The sequence below is a fragment of the Triticum dicoccoides genome, chromosome 6A, assembly GCF_002162155.2.
Source record: "Triticum dicoccoides isolate Atlit2015 ecotype Zavitan chromosome 6A, WEW_v2.0, whole genome shotgun sequence".
NCBI classification, from domain to species: domain Eukaryota; kingdom Viridiplantae; phylum Streptophyta; class Magnoliopsida; order Poales; family Poaceae; genus Triticum; species Triticum dicoccoides.
In genome coordinates this window covers 419,940,299-419,958,251 of record NC_041390.1, presented here as the reverse complement: position 1 = coordinate 419,958,251, position 17,953 = coordinate 419,940,299, and the positions used below count along the sequence as shown (strand labels likewise).

The window sequence follows — 17,953 nt, the reverse complement described above, 5'->3', positions numbered from 1 at the left end:
AATTGACCTCACACTTTACCTCTTCCAGACGCCTCCCTGCTAAAAAAAAACAGGGACGGCGACCGCTCTTCACCGCTGCCCCTTTCTCCTCTCGGGCGTCGGCAGATCTGCGCGGGCCGCTATCCTCTCCTTCCAGACAGGCGACAGTCCTTCCTAGCCATGGTGAGCCCCCTGTCCTCTCTTTCGTCTAGGTGCTCTCCTTCCCTGTATACCATCGCCGCAGAATTTGGGCGGCCACTGAGGTCAAGTGAAATTCCCTTTGAACGCTAGATTGTTTGGCTGTAGTTCGGAGAGGTTGCAGTCTTGATTGGAGGAGTTGGTAGAATTTAAACTCTGCTTTTTCTGCTAATGCACTGCCTGCTACCGGCTATTTAGGGTACATCTTCCAATCTTCCATGTTTCCAGCTTGTAGTATTAGTATTTCTAAGCATATACATAGTTAAAAAAACGCTAGGCGTTAATTGTATGTTCTGCCACCGCCTTGGGCTTTTCTGACCAAAGCCCACGCTTATGCACACATTAAGCACTCCGCTACCGCCTAGAGCCTAGGCTGCCCTTTTAAAACTATGAGCATATAGAAAAATAGCTTATATATTGCGTTGCATATATATATTAGCTATGTCCCCTCTGTCGGCACATGTTTGCCTGTGCTCATACAATGCATCTTAGAAATATAGTTTTTTAGGTTTTAAGCTACTATGGGAGGATGTGTCAAGCTGTGGCCTAGCCAAGCTGTGGATGGTCACCTAGTGCTATCTCAACTAAGGTGGGGAACGTACGCTACTATGTATGTTTCTGCCAAGATTTGAGCTCGTCCTCAGGTCGGATTCGGATCCTTTTCTCTCTCTTGAAATTCCGTAGATATAGATGTCTCGACTGCCGAATCCGAATGTGTAGAACAACTCGATTCCGTTGATTCACTGTCCATTTTTCATAGTCTTTCTTTATATAGTTATATAAGTAATAATGTTTAGTATAAAAAAAGGCGTAGATAATGTGCACTGGTTTTGAGTTCAATTGGAAGTAACTAGTTTCCATGTTTCTCCTGTAACCTACCGTTTAGGGGCGGTTGTGTTTGGGGTATCTGGATCAGCATGTTCAGCGTGTATATATTTTCTTTGAAGGTTGGTGGTGACAGCAAAAAAATCACTTGCTTCCCCGAGTTCTTGGAACTCAACGCATATCTTCCACAATCGGCCGATTCCCATCATGCTGCAAACGCTTTACTCTCAACAAAATCATGCATATATTGGCTAGCCGCCTAACATACCTTTTGGATTATATACAACAGGGGTAGCGAAACAAAGTACACTTGCCATTCTTTCAAAAATGGCAAATCTCATGTCGGATACTTGTCAGTGCAATATATAGCTTAGAAAAAGAACCGTTTGACTTAAACATAAAGATGGCTGCGGAACAAAGTATTTTGTGTGTGGTGTTTTCCCCTATATGTATTTCACCTGAAGTATGTACGCTATGGTCTATGGGAATGTAGGCAACCAGGGGCCAGGGCATATTATCGAGCAGGTTAATTTCAACAAGAAAAAGAAATATCTGATATTTAGGTCCAGTATTAAAGATCAAGTGCTGCTTATTTACTTATTATCCATCTTGCCTTCAGTTATGCTTAGACACTTCCTACAAAATGCACATGGAAAGCTTTCCTGCAATTTATAAGAGCAAACTTATTGGCTTATTGCACAATATGAGAATTTATGTTTCAAGCAGAACATTTAGTTACTGCCAGGAAGTAATGCCTGCTATCTGATTCATTATTTGAATTTGGCTGTTTCCCCTTTGTTATGGGTTGCCATCATTAATGTGATGCGTAGTCGATCTTACCTATATTAGAAAACAATGTGTCGGCATAAAAATCGTAGCTAGCTCACACACACACACACACACACACACACACAATCTGAAGAGTTGGAAAAAGCATCGTTTGGTGCTGTGGGAAGCCTGAGGCTGTAGGTAGCTGGCGGCGCATCAACCTTCTCCTGTGAGGAATCAACAGTGTGGACGAAGGAGAGGAGGCAGCATGGGGAAGAAAGGACGAAGGAGATAACATTCTGTTGTGTTACCTGTCTGGTTGCTGACACTGCTGCTGCCTGCCTGCTTGTGGAGTTAGGGCTAGCAGGAGTGGGACGGGGGTGGAGTCGGCTGCATGTAAGACAATCTTGGGGGAACCCTAACTTCATGTCATGTGCATATGTGTTGTTCTGGTGGGCAGTCTTTGCTGCTTTAATGGGCTGGCAAGTCTTTGCTGACTCGTTTTTTATTCTCTCTATTTTCTTTCACAAATGTGTGCCTTCTTCAACCTACTGCATTCTTAGGCCCTGTTTGGTTCAGCTTTTATCGACGGATTCCGCTGCCGCGCAGCAGAATCTGAACCAAAGGGCGAACCCAGGAGAGTCCGATTCCAGAAATCCGCTGCCAAAATCTGAACCAAAAGCGGAAGCAGCCCAGGATGTGCTTTCCAAAATCTGATTCCGCTGCGGGCCAAAATCTGAAAAAGCTGTATCAGCTGGTTTGCCAAATGACCTACATCTTTTTCACATCAGATTTTCCACAGCTGTTTTTCCACAGCAGATTTTTCACAGCTGCTTTTAGAAATCCACAGCCGAACCAAACAGGGCCTTAGACTGCCAGCTAGCCTGCGCTTAAGCGGGGTAGGCGCTATAGGTGCTGAGCGGCCATCCAGCAGCTGCCTTGAGGATCTAGCATGTTTTTGACCTTGATATGAACTTTTTACTTTTTCTCAAGTAGAACTTGTGATTGCAAGACTAAGTATGTTATCGACACTATTGCTTGTTGCAAGACATTGTCTAGGGTTGTGTTTGCTTTACTCTGCGACTATTATTACTACCTGACAAGAAGTTTTGTGGATACCATAAATTGAATAATATTCTTCAACTTAAGGGACATCAACTGTTTAAATAGAGGAACCATACCTCACATACAATCAATGGGTACTCTAGACAATCTTCACTTTGTAGTAATGGCTCTGTCAGTACAAGAGTTGCTTCTAGAAATAGCGGCTATTTTAGAAACCTATTCAACACCCAAATATGGGCAAGTTTATTAACTCTTTATCCCATTTATTTGGCATCCATTGATATACATTGTTATTCACTGTGGTATCTTAACAATGATTAAATTAATCCATTGGTAGTCTTTGAGCAATTTGTGTGTATTGATATCTTAATCTGTTTTTGCGCATCTTGTAGGCTGTTAGGCACACCATTATTCTGATGCAACCATCCCAAAACAGGAGCCCCAGGACGCTCATGGATTATAATTCAATTAACCATGCATTGGATGGTAAGTGTAGTTTCTTTAAGGAACCTGTGCTGCAACCTATGTTTTTAAAGCGTCCCTAAGGCGACGCCTAGGCGACGCCTAGGCGTCGAAGCGCTCCCCCTCCGCTTTGGAAAATTGACCGCTTTGGGCGCCTAGGCGCCAACGCGCCCCCCTCCCTAAGGCGGTAAGGCGTCGCCTTAAAAACATAGGCTGCAACATTCAAACAACTGGCCCAAATAATATTATTAGCATGATCATAGTGATTACCATGTCAGTTGGAGATTTTGTGTAGTTGCTCACTTGCTCTTATGTTTTGCATTTGGAACCTCATTCATTTTTCCCTCATTAACAAGTCTTTCCCCTCAGTTTTGGCTGTGTTAAAGATGATTAGTTTAAAATTGCAATAACGATCACCCTGTGCCTATCCCATCCTATTATTAGTTGGAGGCACGGTCAATATTTAAGGCTCTATCTGTCTATGCATTAAACTTGTGAGTGCTCGAGTTTTAGGAAACCAAAGACGAACTGGGTAGCTCAGTGGCAGTGTATCAAACCAGAATTATTCCATTGAAAAAGACCAATGTTTCCTGTTCCCTACTCTATGCTCAACTGCTCACTACCAAACCGATGGTTACGTCATATGCCGTAATAGAGTCAGAATTCCTTTTTCTTCCGAATTGCTACCACTATGGAAATGTCAGGAATCTGTGGTCTCTATGAAAGGAAAATCAGGGATATCAACCCAATGATCCCGAACATAACCTATGACATCACCGACCTGTACAACTTCATCGACGGCCTAGCTGACATCAGTGTGCTAGTGTGAGTATAATATAACTTTGAAGATCATCAATCATTATTAGATCACTACGGGCAAAAGTTGATTCACATGTTACTGTCCAGAGTTTAAACATATCTATGTTTTCTGCTTGCAGCTATGATCATGAAATCCATGCGTTTCTGCCGTATGACTGGCAGTGGATAAAGCAGAAGTTGTTTCAGCACCTTAAGAAGCTGGCTCAAAGATAGTGACTGGTGCATGGTGTTGGTTCAGTATGCCGTGACCGGCAAGCATGTGTGATAATTTGTTTCCAATTAGTGCACCAGAAAGCCTTTTCTTGTACAATGATGAGAATTTCACATGGCATGCTTATATTCTACTCCCTCTGTTCCTAAATATAAGTCCTTTTAGAGATCCCAATGCGGACTACATATGGAGCAAAATGAGTGAATCTACACTCTAAAATATGTCTATATACATCCGTATGTAGTCCGTATTGAAATCCCTAAAAAAGACTTATATTTAGAAACGGAGGGAGTAGGTGTGAAACTCATAGGTTGATGGTGGTTATATAGGGTCATGTTATAATTATATTAGGCATGAAGAAAATAAGTTATTATTCACTCCAAACTTGCATATTTGTTGTTGGAGTTTTATGTTTGTTCCAGTTGACACTAAAACATACTTGCATCAGCTATGTCATTTTTACGAGGTTGTATGCAGCCAACAGCATGCTGCAATCATTTTTTCTATGTACAATCCGCACTGAAACACACGATATGCACTGTCCTTACAAGTGGGCAATGCAGGACCTGTCTGTCAACGACTTCAACGAGGACGAGATCGAGGCTTGAGCTCCGCTTCTCTGTCCTGTCCACAGCAAGTTATGCATGCTTACCTTTTCTCTGCCCAGGTTGAATCCTGCACCCATGCTAGGTAACCTCTTTTTTTCTTGATGTTGGACAATGCACTTTTGGATGTTTGATGAATTGTTTCTCGCCAATGCTTCAAATCTAACTACAAGGAATTTCCTCTGGAATATTTGACAATTTACTAACAGGAGAAGTCTTCATTTAGTATGTCTTGCATGGTCATGTTGCTCTTTTAAATTGTGGTTGTGAAGGATGATATCCCGGAGAAGAGCTACATTGGCTCCTTTGGTTAATTGTTTAATGTGTGCTTGACTGTTTTCTACTAGCATTGAGCATAGATGAACGGCACCATGTCGGCGAGGAGTAGCAGCAGTAGGTCGGCTCAGTCCGAATGGCAATTTTCTTTGTTGTTTTCTATTATTCAACCACATATGTTCGTCTCTTTCTAATGGCCCATGTAACTTCAAAATCTGCAGTGCCATATTTACTTGCACTTTGTTCATAGGATTGCTGCTACATTCTGAGCACAACCTTTGATGTTTTTTGTTTCACTTGTGCTTAGGCCAATTCCAACCCTCGACCCCAAAGGGACGTCCGGTTTGTCCGGATTTTGCCCGTTCGGGTAGGCAAAACGGACACGTGCGTCCGCTCGTGGTCGTGCAGCTGTCGGTGTGCCCAACTGGTCCACCGCATCCCAAACTGTCCGCCTTTTGGACTTAGAAATTTGACCCTCAAACAAACCCAAATAGACATTGCAAATAATTTTAAAATATTAATATAAACATTAACGTCAACAAAAGTCCAGTCCAATACATTTCTTAACTAAACTTAAAATTAAAAGACAAAAAAGTAGATAAGGTCGTTGCCACTGCGGCTTTCGTCGTCTTTAGTTGTTGTCGTCCTCGTCGTCATCCCCGGTGAGGTCGATGTACGGCGGTGGCTGCCAGAGGTCGGCTGGCGGCCTCTTCCAGGTCGGAGGCGCATGCTGTGGCGCCTGCGGTGGCGCATGCACAACCTCTGACTGTGGCGGTGACGGTGACCACGTGCCAGTGTCCACCCACCCGGGCTTCGGCATGCACGACACCGTATCCGTCCATGACAAGGACTGGCCGACCAAGGTCGGGTTCCATGCCGCCGGCTCCTCCTCGCGCACGTCCTCCATGGCCTCCTCCTTGACGACTGCGTCGAGCTTTGGGATGGCGACGTCGCCGGCCGCGGGGTGGGCCTATCATCTCCTCGAGGCCCTACCATTGGTGCTCGTCATGGGTGCAGACGGAGTCCTCTATCACTAGCCTCATGAGCTCCTCCTTGGTGGTCATCGGAGCAGGTGGTGGCGAGGACGGTGAAGGAGTGGGCGTGAGGCCGCGAACCAGCCTACGCCCACTCGCCCGCGGCTGACTGGGAGGACGACCGGCAAAAAGGATTGCCGTTGTAGATCGTGCTCGTCGCGGAGCCATGTATCCCACGGCAGGGAGTCCACGGCATACCTTGCGTCGTGGAAGAGGTCCGGCGGCAGGCAGGCGCGGCGGCGGTCGATCTCCTCGCGGCGGCCGCGGCCGCTCACCGAGATCGGTGGAATGGGCACCCGATCCGCAGAGAGATGCCAGTTATTGGGGAGGTGCATGTCGCTCCCCGGCAACGGTGTGCCGGTCTCCCAATAACGCTTGCATATCTCCGCCTTGGTGTACAGCCACATGCGAGGAGCGGTCACCGACGGTGACATGTGGAACGCTGGAGGAGCGGCTGCAATGGTCGGAGGACGACCCGACCTCGTGGTCGTGCTTCCCCTTGCGGCCGGGATCCAATGCCAGCCCATTCCGCCGTCTGCGAGGTGGAGGAAAGGCGGACAGAGCTAGGGTTTGGGCATGTCGGGCTTCAAGGAGGCACGTGTTGTCGGGAGTGGAAGTGTGGATTGACAGGTCCATGACTTCCACATTAAAAAGGACGCCGACCCCACGGCTGGGAGGCTGACAGGCGGCGCGCACGCGCGCCCCGCTCGTGCGCCGTAAATGCGAGCGGTGGGAGGTAGGTGGGCGGCTACAACATGGGCCCGAGGCAGACGCGGAGCGGACACGTTAGCGTTCGTTCGCTGTTCGTCTGGACGCATACCGGGCGTAATTTTGTGCCGGAAATGGAGCGGGCTGGACGTCACACGGACAAAAAATGAAGATGGGGTTGCGTGTTGGGCCGTGGCGTCCCTTTGGGCCACAGACACCCCGGACCGGATGGTGTCGTGTGTTGAAGTTGGCCTTATAGGCTCACAATCTACCTGCATGACGCACATGACCCCTGCGTCGCTCTCATGGGCGACACGGGGGGAGACCCAGCCGCCGGCCACCTCAAGCCCCTTGTGCACCACGCTTGTGCACCACATCGAAAGGTGTCTATAAGGGTTTCTATTGTGTTCCCAAGCAAAAAACTCACAATGCAAAGGTTTCAGAATAAAGGTAGAATATCACATGAAACCCAACATTGAATGTAGGAAACCGATGAAAACCACACGAAAACGTTGTTTTAAAGTTTCAGAAAGGATTAAAAAAGATGAGATGATAAGAGGGTGATGCCCTATATCCATGCGAAAATTCAAGTTTAAACACATTACAAGATGAGAGCTATAAAAAGAAATCATCATTACATAGTGTCGAACAGTAACATCACTATTCATGCTGAGTTTGTTTTTTTATAGCTCATATCCGGTAATGTGATTTAGAGTTTGGCGCGCCTATAGAACATTACCCTCTTAACATCAAATATATTTTTTCAGTTTTTTTTAAACTTTCAAAATTAGCTTTTATGATTTTTTTGAAGGTTGGTTTTCATGTGATATTATCCTGAGAATAAAATGGGCCACCGGAGGCGCCCACGCCCTCGGTCGTTGGTCTTCGGCCTACACGGCACTCGTCGACTCTCCACAAGATCTCATCGTAGTTCTATACTCCGTGGCTGCACAAAACCGCGTGAACTCGACGATTTGGACAGAAACGGCGATTTGGAAAATGAAGTCGTGAACCTGGGATCATGGATAGGTACTGGTGACAATTGTTGCTTTCGCAGCTTATATTACATTTGGCCATCGTGCGCCATTATTATTCAGAGGAAAAGGGAACTTGATGAGGACGTACCGGACCACACACTCGTTGCTGCAGCCACTATAAATATTATCGGGCACAATTATTATTCAATTCGTATTACTAGCACCAGGAGCTGCAGCTTAATTAATTGTTCATTCGCTCCAGCAATTCAGCAGCCACAATGGCATCCGCCGCTAGCTCCAACAACACCGCCACGCCCGACCTCGACCTGGAAGCGCAAGTGCCCACGGTGAGCGAGATCGCGCGGTCCGTGTTCCCAGGGGCTTCCCCGACGAAGGCGCAGCTCGCAACCTCTCTCTGGGCAGTGGGTTCTGCCAGTTTCGCGTTCGGCATGAGCACCGCCTTCCACCCGCCGCAGGCCGGACCAATCTTCGGTCCTGTTTTCTGCTACCTCATCCTCGCCGTGGTCGTCGCCACCGCCGCCGCCGAGATGGCGACGTCCGTCTTTCTGCACATCCCGGCCCTCTCCGGCAAGCCGCGCCTCCAGGCCTTCGCGAGGCGTCTTCTGCCGTGCGGGTACCTTGTCCTCCTCGTCTCCGTCTCCGCCAGCGGCCTCGCCATCCCATTCAAGCCCTGATGACCCAAGTACTACACGCTAGTCCAAGCTAGTCAAGAGTCCGGTGCTGCAAGTGGTATTGTGGAAATATATGCGGAGGTGAGTTGGTCCTACAAATAATCCTAACCGGTTCTGGCATCTTAGAGAACACGGAGTGTTGTTCGATCGAGTATATATATCTGCTTTGCTATGCTATATGCTAGTACTAGTTGCTAGGTGCAGGCTAGGTTGGCCATATATTTACACATGTGTATATGATTCTTTTATCTCGCCAAAAAAAAGTATACAGGATTCTTTTATGGTGGTTTTGTATGTATAATTCTTTGCATCAGGGTATCTGTACCGTGATAATTAGAAGAATAAAGAGATTCCGTGTGTTTTTTTTTCGGGGAGTGTGTATTTTATATGTGTTCGATCCGCAAGCTGTAGTACTCCGATCAACTATACTGTACAAGTTAAATTTTCCTAGAAAAGTATACAATTTAAATATTCTAAAACAAGCTGTGCAGGTTAAATCCTTGGGTGTGATACTTATTTGCTTGTTCCGGAAATATACTGGAAATGGTGAAGATTAATTTGGCGTGGATTCTTCTTCCGGTGTAGATTAATTTAGTTGTCCAGGCCGATCCATTTCAGACTTTCAGGCCTCCTTTAGTTTGGAGAAATTTCATAGGAATTTTAGAGGATAGGAATTTTATAGAATTTTTTCCTTTAGAGCCCTTTGGTTCATAGAATAGATTCCTATTCGTACATAGGATTGGTTTCTATCCTTCACATTTCATAGGAAAATAAAAATAAGCCTAGACTCAATGAAAAAATTCCTTTGGTATCAATCAAATGACATCTCGTTTCCTATTCCTACTCATAGGATTTGAGATATATGTCATCTCATTTCCTACAAAATTCCTATTCCTATGATAATCTTATCCTATGAACCAAAAAAGGCCTCAGACACATGGCGCAGACACGCTGAGCAAGTTTTTCAACTAGCGACCTCTTTTTTTTTTTGAGAAACAGCGACCCCTCATAATCATAAAGAAAAGAAAAAAGTTGTCCAACTAGTGAACGTGGACCTATCCGGACAGGGTCGCACGGCACGGCCCGGCCCAGTCGGAGCCGACGTCACCCCACACTTAACCCTAGAACAACCCCAAAAAAACAAAAAACAAAAACTTAACCCTAGAACATCTTCCAGACGCCTCCCTGCTCGCCCTCTCGCTCTCGCCTACTCGGCAAACCAGCGACGGCGACCGCTCTTCACCGCTGCCCCCCTTCTCCTCTCCTCTCCTCTCCTCTCGGGCATCGGCAGATCTGCGCGGGCCACTATCCTCTCCTTCCCGACAGTCCTTCCTAGCAATGGTGAGCCCCCTGTCCTCTCTTTCGTCTAGGTGACCTCCTTCCATGTATACCACCGCCGCAAGAATTTGTGCGGCCACTGAGGTCAGGTGAAGTTCCCTTGGAAGCCTAGGTTGGTTGGTTATAGTCTGTAGATTGGAGGAGTTCGTAGAATCTAAACTCGTGTCTCCTTTTGTTTTTTTTCCGCTAATGCACTGCCTGCTGCCGGCTAGTTAGGGTGCATCTTCCATGTTTCCAGCTGCTATTATTTCTAAGCATATATATTGTTAAAAAAAGCGCTAGGTGTTAATTGTACGTTTTGCCACAGCATTGCGCTTTTCTGACCAAAACCCACCCTTATGCACAGATTAAGCGCAATTAAGCGCTTTGCATATAGAAAAGTAGGTTATATAGAAAATGTTTATATAACCGCAATCAAGGGCCTTGCACAGATTAAGCGCAATTAAGCACTTTGCGCTTTTCTGACCAAAACCCACCCTAGAGCCTAGGCATGCCTTTTTTAACTATGAGCATATAGAAAAGTAAGTTATGTATAGCCTTTTAGGTTTTAAGCTGAGAAAAGGGACTATGGGAGGATGTGTTGAGCCGAGCCGAGCCGTGGCCTATCCGAAGACGTTGATGATCACCTAGCGCTATTGATTAACGTGGGAACGCATGCCACTGTGAATGTTTGTGCTAAGGTTTGAGTCTGTCCCCGGGTCGGATTCAGATCCTTTTATTCCTTTTGTAATTCCATAGATATGGATGTCTCGACTGCCGAATCCGAATCCTTAGAACAACTGGATTTCGTTCATTCACTGCCCATTTTCATATAGTCTTTTCTTTCTTTGTAGCTAAGCAATAATGTTTGGTACAAGAAAAGGCGTAGATAATGTGCATTGATTTTGAGTTCGATTCGAAGTAACTAGTTTCCACGTTTCTCCTGTAACCTACTGTTTAGGGGCGGTTGTGTCTGGGGTGTCTGGATCAGCATGTGCACCGTGTATATATTCTCTTTGGAGATTGGTGGTGACCGCAAAAAAATTACTTCTTTCCTGAGTTCTTGGAACTCAACCCATATCTTCCACAATCGGCCGATTCCCGTCATGCCACAGCACATCACCCTCGACAACATTGTGCATATATTGGCCGCCCGCCTAACGTACCTTTTGGATTATATACAACATGGCTTGTGAAACAAAGTATACTCACAATTCTTTCAAAAATGGCTAATCTCATGTCGGATGCGTACCAGTGCAACATAGCTTAGAAAAAGAGCCTTTTGACTTAAATATAAAGATGGCTGCGGAACAAAGTATTTTGTTTGTGGTATTTCCCCCCTTATGTATTTCACCTGAAGTACTTACGCTATGGTCTATGGGCAAGGAGGCAATCAGGGCATATTATCAAAAAAAAGTTAATTTCGGCAAGAAAAAGAAATATCTGATATTTAGGCCCAGTATTAAAGATCGAGTGCTGCTTATTTACTTATTATCCATCTTGCCATCAGTTATGCTTAAACACTTCCTACAAAATGCACATGAAAAGCTTTCCTGCAATTTAGAAGAGCATAGTTATTGGCTTGCACAATATGAGAATTTACCTTTCAAGCAGAGCATGTAGTTACTGCCAGGAAGTAATGCCTGCTATCTGAATCATTATTCAAAATTTTCTGCTTCCCCTTTCTTAAGAGTTGCCATCATCAATGTGATGCGTAGTCGATCTTACCTATATTAGGAAACAATGTGTCGGCATAAAATCGCAACTACCTTACGTGCGCACAATCTGAAGAGTTGCAAAAGGCATCGTTTGGTGCTGTGAGGAAGCCTGAGGCTGTAGGCAGCTGGCGGCGCATCAAACTTCTCCCGTGAGGAATCAACAGTGTGGAGGAAGGAGAGGAGGCAGCATGGGGAAGAAAGGATGAAGGAGAGAACGTTGTATTGTGGTACCTGTCTGGTTGCTGGCACTGCTGCTGCTTGCCTGCTCGTGGAGTTAGGGCTAGCGGAAATGGGGACGGGGGTGGAGTCGGCTGCATGGAAGAGAATCTTGGGGGAGCCCTAACTTCGTGTTGTGTGCATATGCGTCGTTCTGGTGCTTTAATGGACTGGGCAGTCTACACTGACTCCTTTTTATTCTCTTAATATTTTCTTTCACGAATATGTGCCTTCTTCAACCTTCCGCATTCTTAGACCTCCACCTAGCCTGCGCTTAAGCGGGGTAGGCGGTAGGCACTAAGCGGCCATCCAGCAGCTGCCTCGAGGATCTAGCATGTTGTTGGACCTTGATATGAAATTTTTACTTTTTCTCAAACAGAACGAAAGCTATTTGGTGATTGCATGACTAAGTATGTTATCAATACTATTGCTTGTTGCAAGACATCGTATTGGGTTGCGTTTGCTTCACTCTACAACTATTATTACTACCTGACAAGAAGTTTTGTGGATATGATAATTGCATAATATCCTTCAACTTAGGAATATCATGGTATCAATCAAGCTGTTTAAACAGAGGAACCATACCTCACATGCTATCAATGGGTACTCCAGACAATCTTCACTTTTGTAGTACTGGCTCTGTTAGTACAAGAGTTGCATCTAGAAATAGCGGCTATTTTAGAAACCTATTTAGCACTCAGATATGGAGAAGTTTATTAAATCTTTATCCCACTTATTTAGCAACCATTAATATACATTGCTGTTCAGTGTGGTATCTTAACAAAGATTAAAATTAATCCATTGGTAATGTTGTAGCAATTTGTGTGTGTTGATATCTTAATCTCTTTTTGCGCATATTGTAGGCTGGGAGGCACACCATTATTCTGATGCAACCATCCCAAAACAGGAGCTCCAGGACGTTCATGGATTATAATTCAATTAACCATGCATTGGATGGTACGTGTAGTTTCTTTATGGAACCTGTGCTGCAATGTTCAATTAACTAGCCCAGTTAATATTATTAGCATGATCATAGTGATCACCATGTGAACTGGAGATTTTGTGTAGTTGCTCTTATGTTTTGCATTTGCAACCTCTTCCGTTTTTTCCTCATTAACAAGTCTTTCCCCTCAGTTTTGGCTGTGTTAAAAATGACTAGTTTAAAATTTTAATAATGATCAGCCTGTGCCTATCCTATCCTATTATTAGTTGCAGGCATGGTCAATATTTAAGGCTCTATCTGTCTATGCATTAGACTATTGAGTGCTCGAGTTTTAGGAAACCAAAGATGAACTGGGTAGCTCCTCTGTGGCAGTGTATCAAATTAGAAGTATTCTAGTGAGAAGGACCAATGTTTCATGTTCCCTACTCTATGCCCAACTGCTCGCTACTAAAGTGATGGTTATGTCATATGCCGTAATAGAAAACAAATTCTTTTTTTCCCTCCAGAATTGCTTGTTGTTTCATTTTTGTTTTGTAAATTCGTTAACTGTTTGCTACCGCTCCATGGAAATGTCAGGAATCTGTGGTCTCTATGAAAGGAAAATCAGGGATATCAACCCAATGATCCCGAACATAACCTATGACATCACCGACCTGTACAACTTCATCGACGGCCTAGCTGACATCAGTGCGCTAGTGTGAGTACAATATAACTTTTAAGACCATCAATCGTTATTAGATCGCTGCGGGGCAAAGTTGATTCACATGTTCCTGTCCAGAGTTTAAACATATATCTTTGTTTTCTGTTTGCAGATATGATCATGAAATCCATGCGTTTCTGCCATATGACCGGCAGTGGATAAAGCAGAAGCTGTTTCAGCACCTTAAGAAGCTGGCTCAAAGATAGTGACTGGTGTGTGGTGTTTGGTTCAGTATGTCATCACCGGCAGGCATGTGTGATAATTTGTGTCCGATTAGTCCACCACAAGGGTTTTTCTTGTACAATGATGAGAATTTCACATGGCATGCTTATATTCTGGGTGTGAAACTCATAGGTTGATGGTGGTTTGCCTCCGGCACCCTATATATATGAGATGAACATTATATTTGTTGTTTTACAAGTGTCTGTGCGTCAACGAATGCTTCAGGTTCCAATCTTGGCGGCGCGTCAGGTGCAACCTCATAGTAGGTCTTTATCCTGCAAGGCTTTAAGTTCAGCCAATCAAGAAGAACGTCAAAGTCGTTCCCCCTCGATCAAGATGAACCTGTTGATCCTTGCACTCCAATTGAAAAATACTGTACTCCCCCGTTTTTAAAAAGAAGGTTTATAATTTTTGGATAGAGTCAAATGATTAATACTTTGATCAAGCTTGTAGAAAATAATCAACAACTACAATATTGAACAAATATAATATGAAAAAATATATTTTGTAGTGTATCTATTAATTTGGTATCATAGGTCTTGATAGCTTTTGCTACAGACTTGAACAAACTTTATACCGTTTGACTAAATAAGAAATTTGTAGGCCTTTAAAAAAATTGAGTCAAAATTTCGACGCGGATTTTTGGGACATGGTGCCACGCGAAGATGTTATCCTGACCGACGATTGCTGCCATGCGATTCACACGTAATATAGTGCTTGACTGGACTATGGAATTACTTAGGGATAAGTGAGTGAATACGCAACATTAATACAGTAGACGTTGGCCAGCTATTATTGCATTTGGTGGAGAGAGACTGGTATGTATATTTATGGTCAGGATGGAGGGCTGCTGGCTACCCGTCAGAGTAATTAACATTCATGGCCTGGGTTGGGTGGTAGCAAATGAGGTTTGCTCTTAGTAAGTACTTTCCCTGTTCTAAAATAGATGACCCAACTTTGTACTAACTTTAGTACAAAGTTGGGTCATCTATTTTGGAACGGAGGGAGTAAAAATTACTCACCCAACTATGGATCCTTGGTCAACCTAGTTCATGGGATTCAGTTCGTCTGATGGTGAAGATTGTTGCTCCAGTTTTTGCTACTAGGTTCTTGCTTCCTTGCCTAAGAAAAAGGTTCTTGCTTACTATGTATGTTCACAGACAACCCTGTATTGCAATAGCAGGTTTGCCAAAACTGCCTTTTTTTAGGCTAGATGAAAATTGCATCTCTCATGTTATGCTAGCAGAAGTTGGTTCTAAACTTGTGCTAACACCTTTACAACAAAAATCAAGGTTCCCTGAAATAAAGCAACTTCTCTTTGTTTTCTCCTTTGCATGGCGATCCAACTAAATCACAAATATTTTCCTCCTTCAGACATGTTTGGAAGATGAGTATTTCATAGTAAAGGGTTTCAGTATTTAGACGACAAATCTGTTTGGGAAGAAAATGGAGAAAATAAAGAAGGCAACAATGGGACCTCTCTTTGTTTTCTTCTTTGCACTGATCCTCGATAAGCTCCACAACCACTGAATTCAACCCTGGGCAACCATCCTCGTCGCCTTGTTCATTTAGCTGTGACCCATTTTTAGATCATCGGACGGCCAATCAGTACCTAGTAATGCTTCATTTCACTGTTGTCCTTCATGTACTAGGTAGTAATTAGTTTTCCATCAAGCTCCTCAGTGTACTAGTATGTGCTACCTAGTTCACCTACCGTGCAAAGAGCTTTGTGTTATGGTTGCCCAAGTACAAATGGCCTGTGCAAAACTCCTCAATGCATTACAAATTAATCAAGACTCCTGGCAATATCTAACCATGCTAATCTTCTACAAAGACTGACTGCACACACAAAACATCAGCAAGCAAGCAGATAAATAAGGCGTATCGAGCACACGCCAACTGTCATAAATTTCCCACATACTGCCAACCCTCCTTTAAATGGCTGCGAGCTGCCAAGTTGTAAATGCATGGCAGGCAATCAAGTAATCCAGGAATGATTAAAATCATGTGTGAGGCTGCATTGTGGGCCGTCTGCTGCCGATGTGAGAGGTAATACGCAAGCCATACAAGTTGTATATGATGCATGGAATTAATTATACACGCTTGATGTATTCGACATGCACGAATCACATGGGAATGGACGGGCAGGATACCAACCTCGCGTGGCTGCATGTCCACTCGTGATTTATCGTCAAAATTTAGCCTATACTAGTATAACGTAGAGGTAATATCACCGACAGTCATAGAACTTGCGTCTCATGTTCAGTTTTATGCTAGAACTTTGAAAGTACGGTTTTGTGGTCATCTAACTTGACTCAAGCGTGCAGATATGGTCACAATACACATATGCGGGCGCATTCATGTGTATGGCCCTACTTTTTTTTTTGACATGGAACACTGTGTATGGCCCTACTTGTCAGTGAAGAAAGGCGCCAGTGTGATGTATTTTTGCACAAAACTACCTCACTTTTTTATTCACAGAAAAACCAGATAGCAGTCCTGAATATATATGCAAAAAATATTAACAGCCAAGAAGAGGGTCCGTCAAGATTCATACCCTCTACCGTCTACCACCTACTGTAACATGAGACGCTCCAGCTACCTCAACAATTCAGCGGAGGATGTATACTTTGAACAACTTACCTATACGTATTAAACAAGAACCCATGTGGAAATTAAATGGCTGCGGATACTGCGGCTCATTTGGCAGGCACTATTTTTTTAGATCTTTGTAAAATGTAAGTAGACTAAAAGAAACATAAAACATAAGTAATAAAGTTATGTCCACATATTTGTGTGTTAAAAAATTATACATACTCTCGCAAAAAATATATTATACATATATGATTAGTAATAAAAACATTTCAATATAAACCTGTGTATTATATATATAATATTTAGAAAAATGTAAGTAATAGTGTTATGGTCAAATATTTGTGTGTTAAAAATATTATACATACACGATGATTAGTAAATAAATATAAATCTGTGTATTATATGAAAAATATTTGGTAAAATATTTTATAAATCTGAGTATTGTGTAAATATGTGTTTTATAAATGTGCGTACTACATTTTTTTTTCAAAATTACAATTCAATAAACATATTTATTTAATAAACATTTTTGGTGTCAATATTAACTAAATATTTTATATATAATACACAGGTTTATGTTTAGATGTTTTTGTTTACTACTCATCGTTTGTATGTATAGTATATTTAACGCAAAAATATTTGCACGTAAGTTTAATACATATGTTTTACTAAATATTTTATATATAATACACATATTTATATTACTTACGTTGTACTAAATATTTTATATATAATGCATATGTCTATATTTAAATGTTTTTATTTACTAATCATTATCTATATATAATATTGTAACACAGAAATATTTGAGCATAACTATATTACTTACATTTTACAGATATTTTTCAAAAATAAGTTGTGCAAAAAGGGCCGCAGTATCCGCAGACCAATTAAGCTCCACATGAGTCCTTCAGTACTTGTCAATATTTGTCATCCGGAGGTCAAACATCTCTTGAAAAAATAACTGGAGGTCAAACATATCTCGAAAAAATAGCTGGAGGTCAAACTACTATTGGCTAGTCCGTCACGCCTTAAAACAATCCATCCCGGTTCGAATCCTGGCGCACTTTTTTGGTGTTTATTTTCACTTATATATGTGCACGACTGTTGCTAGATTTTTGTTGTAAATAAAAAGAAGTTAGGGGGTTCTATGCAAAACATTTGTCAGTGTGTTTGATTTTTTCCGCAAATAGAAAAAATATGAGGGTTTTGTGTGTAAAATTATGACGCACCCAACGCCATAACTCACTGACAAATGGGGCCTACGCATGGATACACCAACATACATGTATTGTGACTGTATCTGCACGCTTGAGACAAGTTAGATGATCATAAAACCATATTTTTAAGGTTCTAGCACTAAACTGAACATGCGACGCAAGTTCTATAACGTACTAGTATGTATGCACGCGCAATGCGCGTCTTAACATTGTGGGTTGACTTGGGCCGAAGAAAACACTACATGGAATCTTTTGAGAAATCCTAAAAAAAAATGATTCCAGACAAATGAAAATTGTGCGTGTATGGAAGCACAAACGAAATGCCTATAATTTAAATAAGAAAGCTTCTCATGTTCATATACTCAATCTAAGGTTTTTAAGGCGTCTGTAAGGCGTCGCCTAG

General features: G+C 43.0%; 3 protein-coding genes across 5 annotated transcripts; all 3 read left to right on the top strand.

Moving 5' to 3' along the window:
• The first annotated feature begins 31 nt into the window (after positions 1-31).
• On the top strand, positions 32-5,455 carry LOC119317084 (enhancer of rudimentary homolog). 2 transcript variants are annotated; one of them, XM_037591486.1, is made up of 5 exons: positions 32-162; positions 3,228-3,321; positions 4,002-4,122; positions 4,236-4,335; positions 4,891-5,455. In XM_037591486.1, exons 1-4 carry the CDS (start codon positions 160-162, stop codon positions 4,327-4,329), a joined length of 312 nt encoding a protein of 103 aa, XP_037447383.1. In that variant the 5' UTR covers positions 32-159; the 3' UTR covers positions 4,330-4,335; positions 4,891-5,455. The 2 variants fall into 2 exon arrangements, with proteins under 2 accessions (XP_037447383.1, XP_037447382.1); XM_037591485.1 differs by lacking the exon at positions 4,891-5,455 and having other exon boundaries at positions 4,236-4,789.
• Positions 80-13,930, top strand: LOC119317083 (enhancer of rudimentary homolog). 2 transcript variants are annotated; one of them, XM_037591484.1, is made up of 4 exons: positions 80-162; positions 12,734-12,827; positions 13,390-13,510; positions 13,626-13,930. In XM_037591484.1, the coding sequence occupies exons 1-4, from the start codon at positions 160-162 to the stop codon at positions 13,717-13,719; spliced, it is 312 nt and encodes a 103-aa protein (XP_037447381.1). In that variant the 5' UTR covers positions 80-159; the 3' UTR covers positions 13,720-13,930. The 2 variants fall into 2 exon arrangements, with proteins under 2 accessions (XP_037447381.1, XP_037447380.1); XM_037591483.1 differs by lacking the exon at positions 80-162 and adding an exon at positions 9,774-9,960.
• LOC119317082 lies at positions 4,914-8,997 on the top strand. Its single transcript, XM_037591482.1, has 2 exons — positions 4,914-5,017; positions 8,190-8,997. Exons 1-2 carry the CDS (start codon positions 4,968-4,970, stop codon positions 8,620-8,622), a joined length of 483 nt encoding a protein of 160 aa, XP_037447379.1. The 5' UTR covers positions 4,914-4,967; the 3' UTR covers positions 8,623-8,997.
• Positions 13,931-17,953: the final 4,023 nt, after the last annotated feature.

Excerpts from the sequence above, each read along its gene's own strand:
- LOC119317084 (XM_037591486.1), top strand. Across the intron at positions 3,322-4,001 it reads AATTAACCATGCATTGGATG|GAATCTGTGGTCTCTATGAA; the intron begins GTAAGTGTAGTT and ends TGGAAATGTCAG. Across the intron at positions 4,123-4,235 it reads GCTGACATCAGTGTGCTAGT|CTATGATCATGAAATCCATG; the intron begins GTGAGTATAATA and ends TTCTGCTTGCAG.
- LOC119317082 (XM_037591482.1), top strand. The coding sequence starts at position 4,968 with ATGCATGCTTACCTTTTCTCTGCCCAGGTTGAATCCTGCACCCATGCT. Across the intron at positions 5,018-8,189 it reads GAATCCTGCACCCATGCTAG|CAATTCAGCAGCCACAATGG; the intron begins GTAACCTCTTTT and ends CATTCGCTCCAG.
- LOC119317083 (XM_037591484.1), top strand. Across the intron at positions 12,828-13,389 it reads AATTAACCATGCATTGGATG|GAATCTGTGGTCTCTATGAA; the intron begins GTACGTGTAGTT and ends TGGAAATGTCAG. Across the intron at positions 13,511-13,625 it reads GCTGACATCAGTGCGCTAGT|ATATGATCATGAAATCCATG; the intron begins GTGAGTACAATA and ends TTCTGTTTGCAG.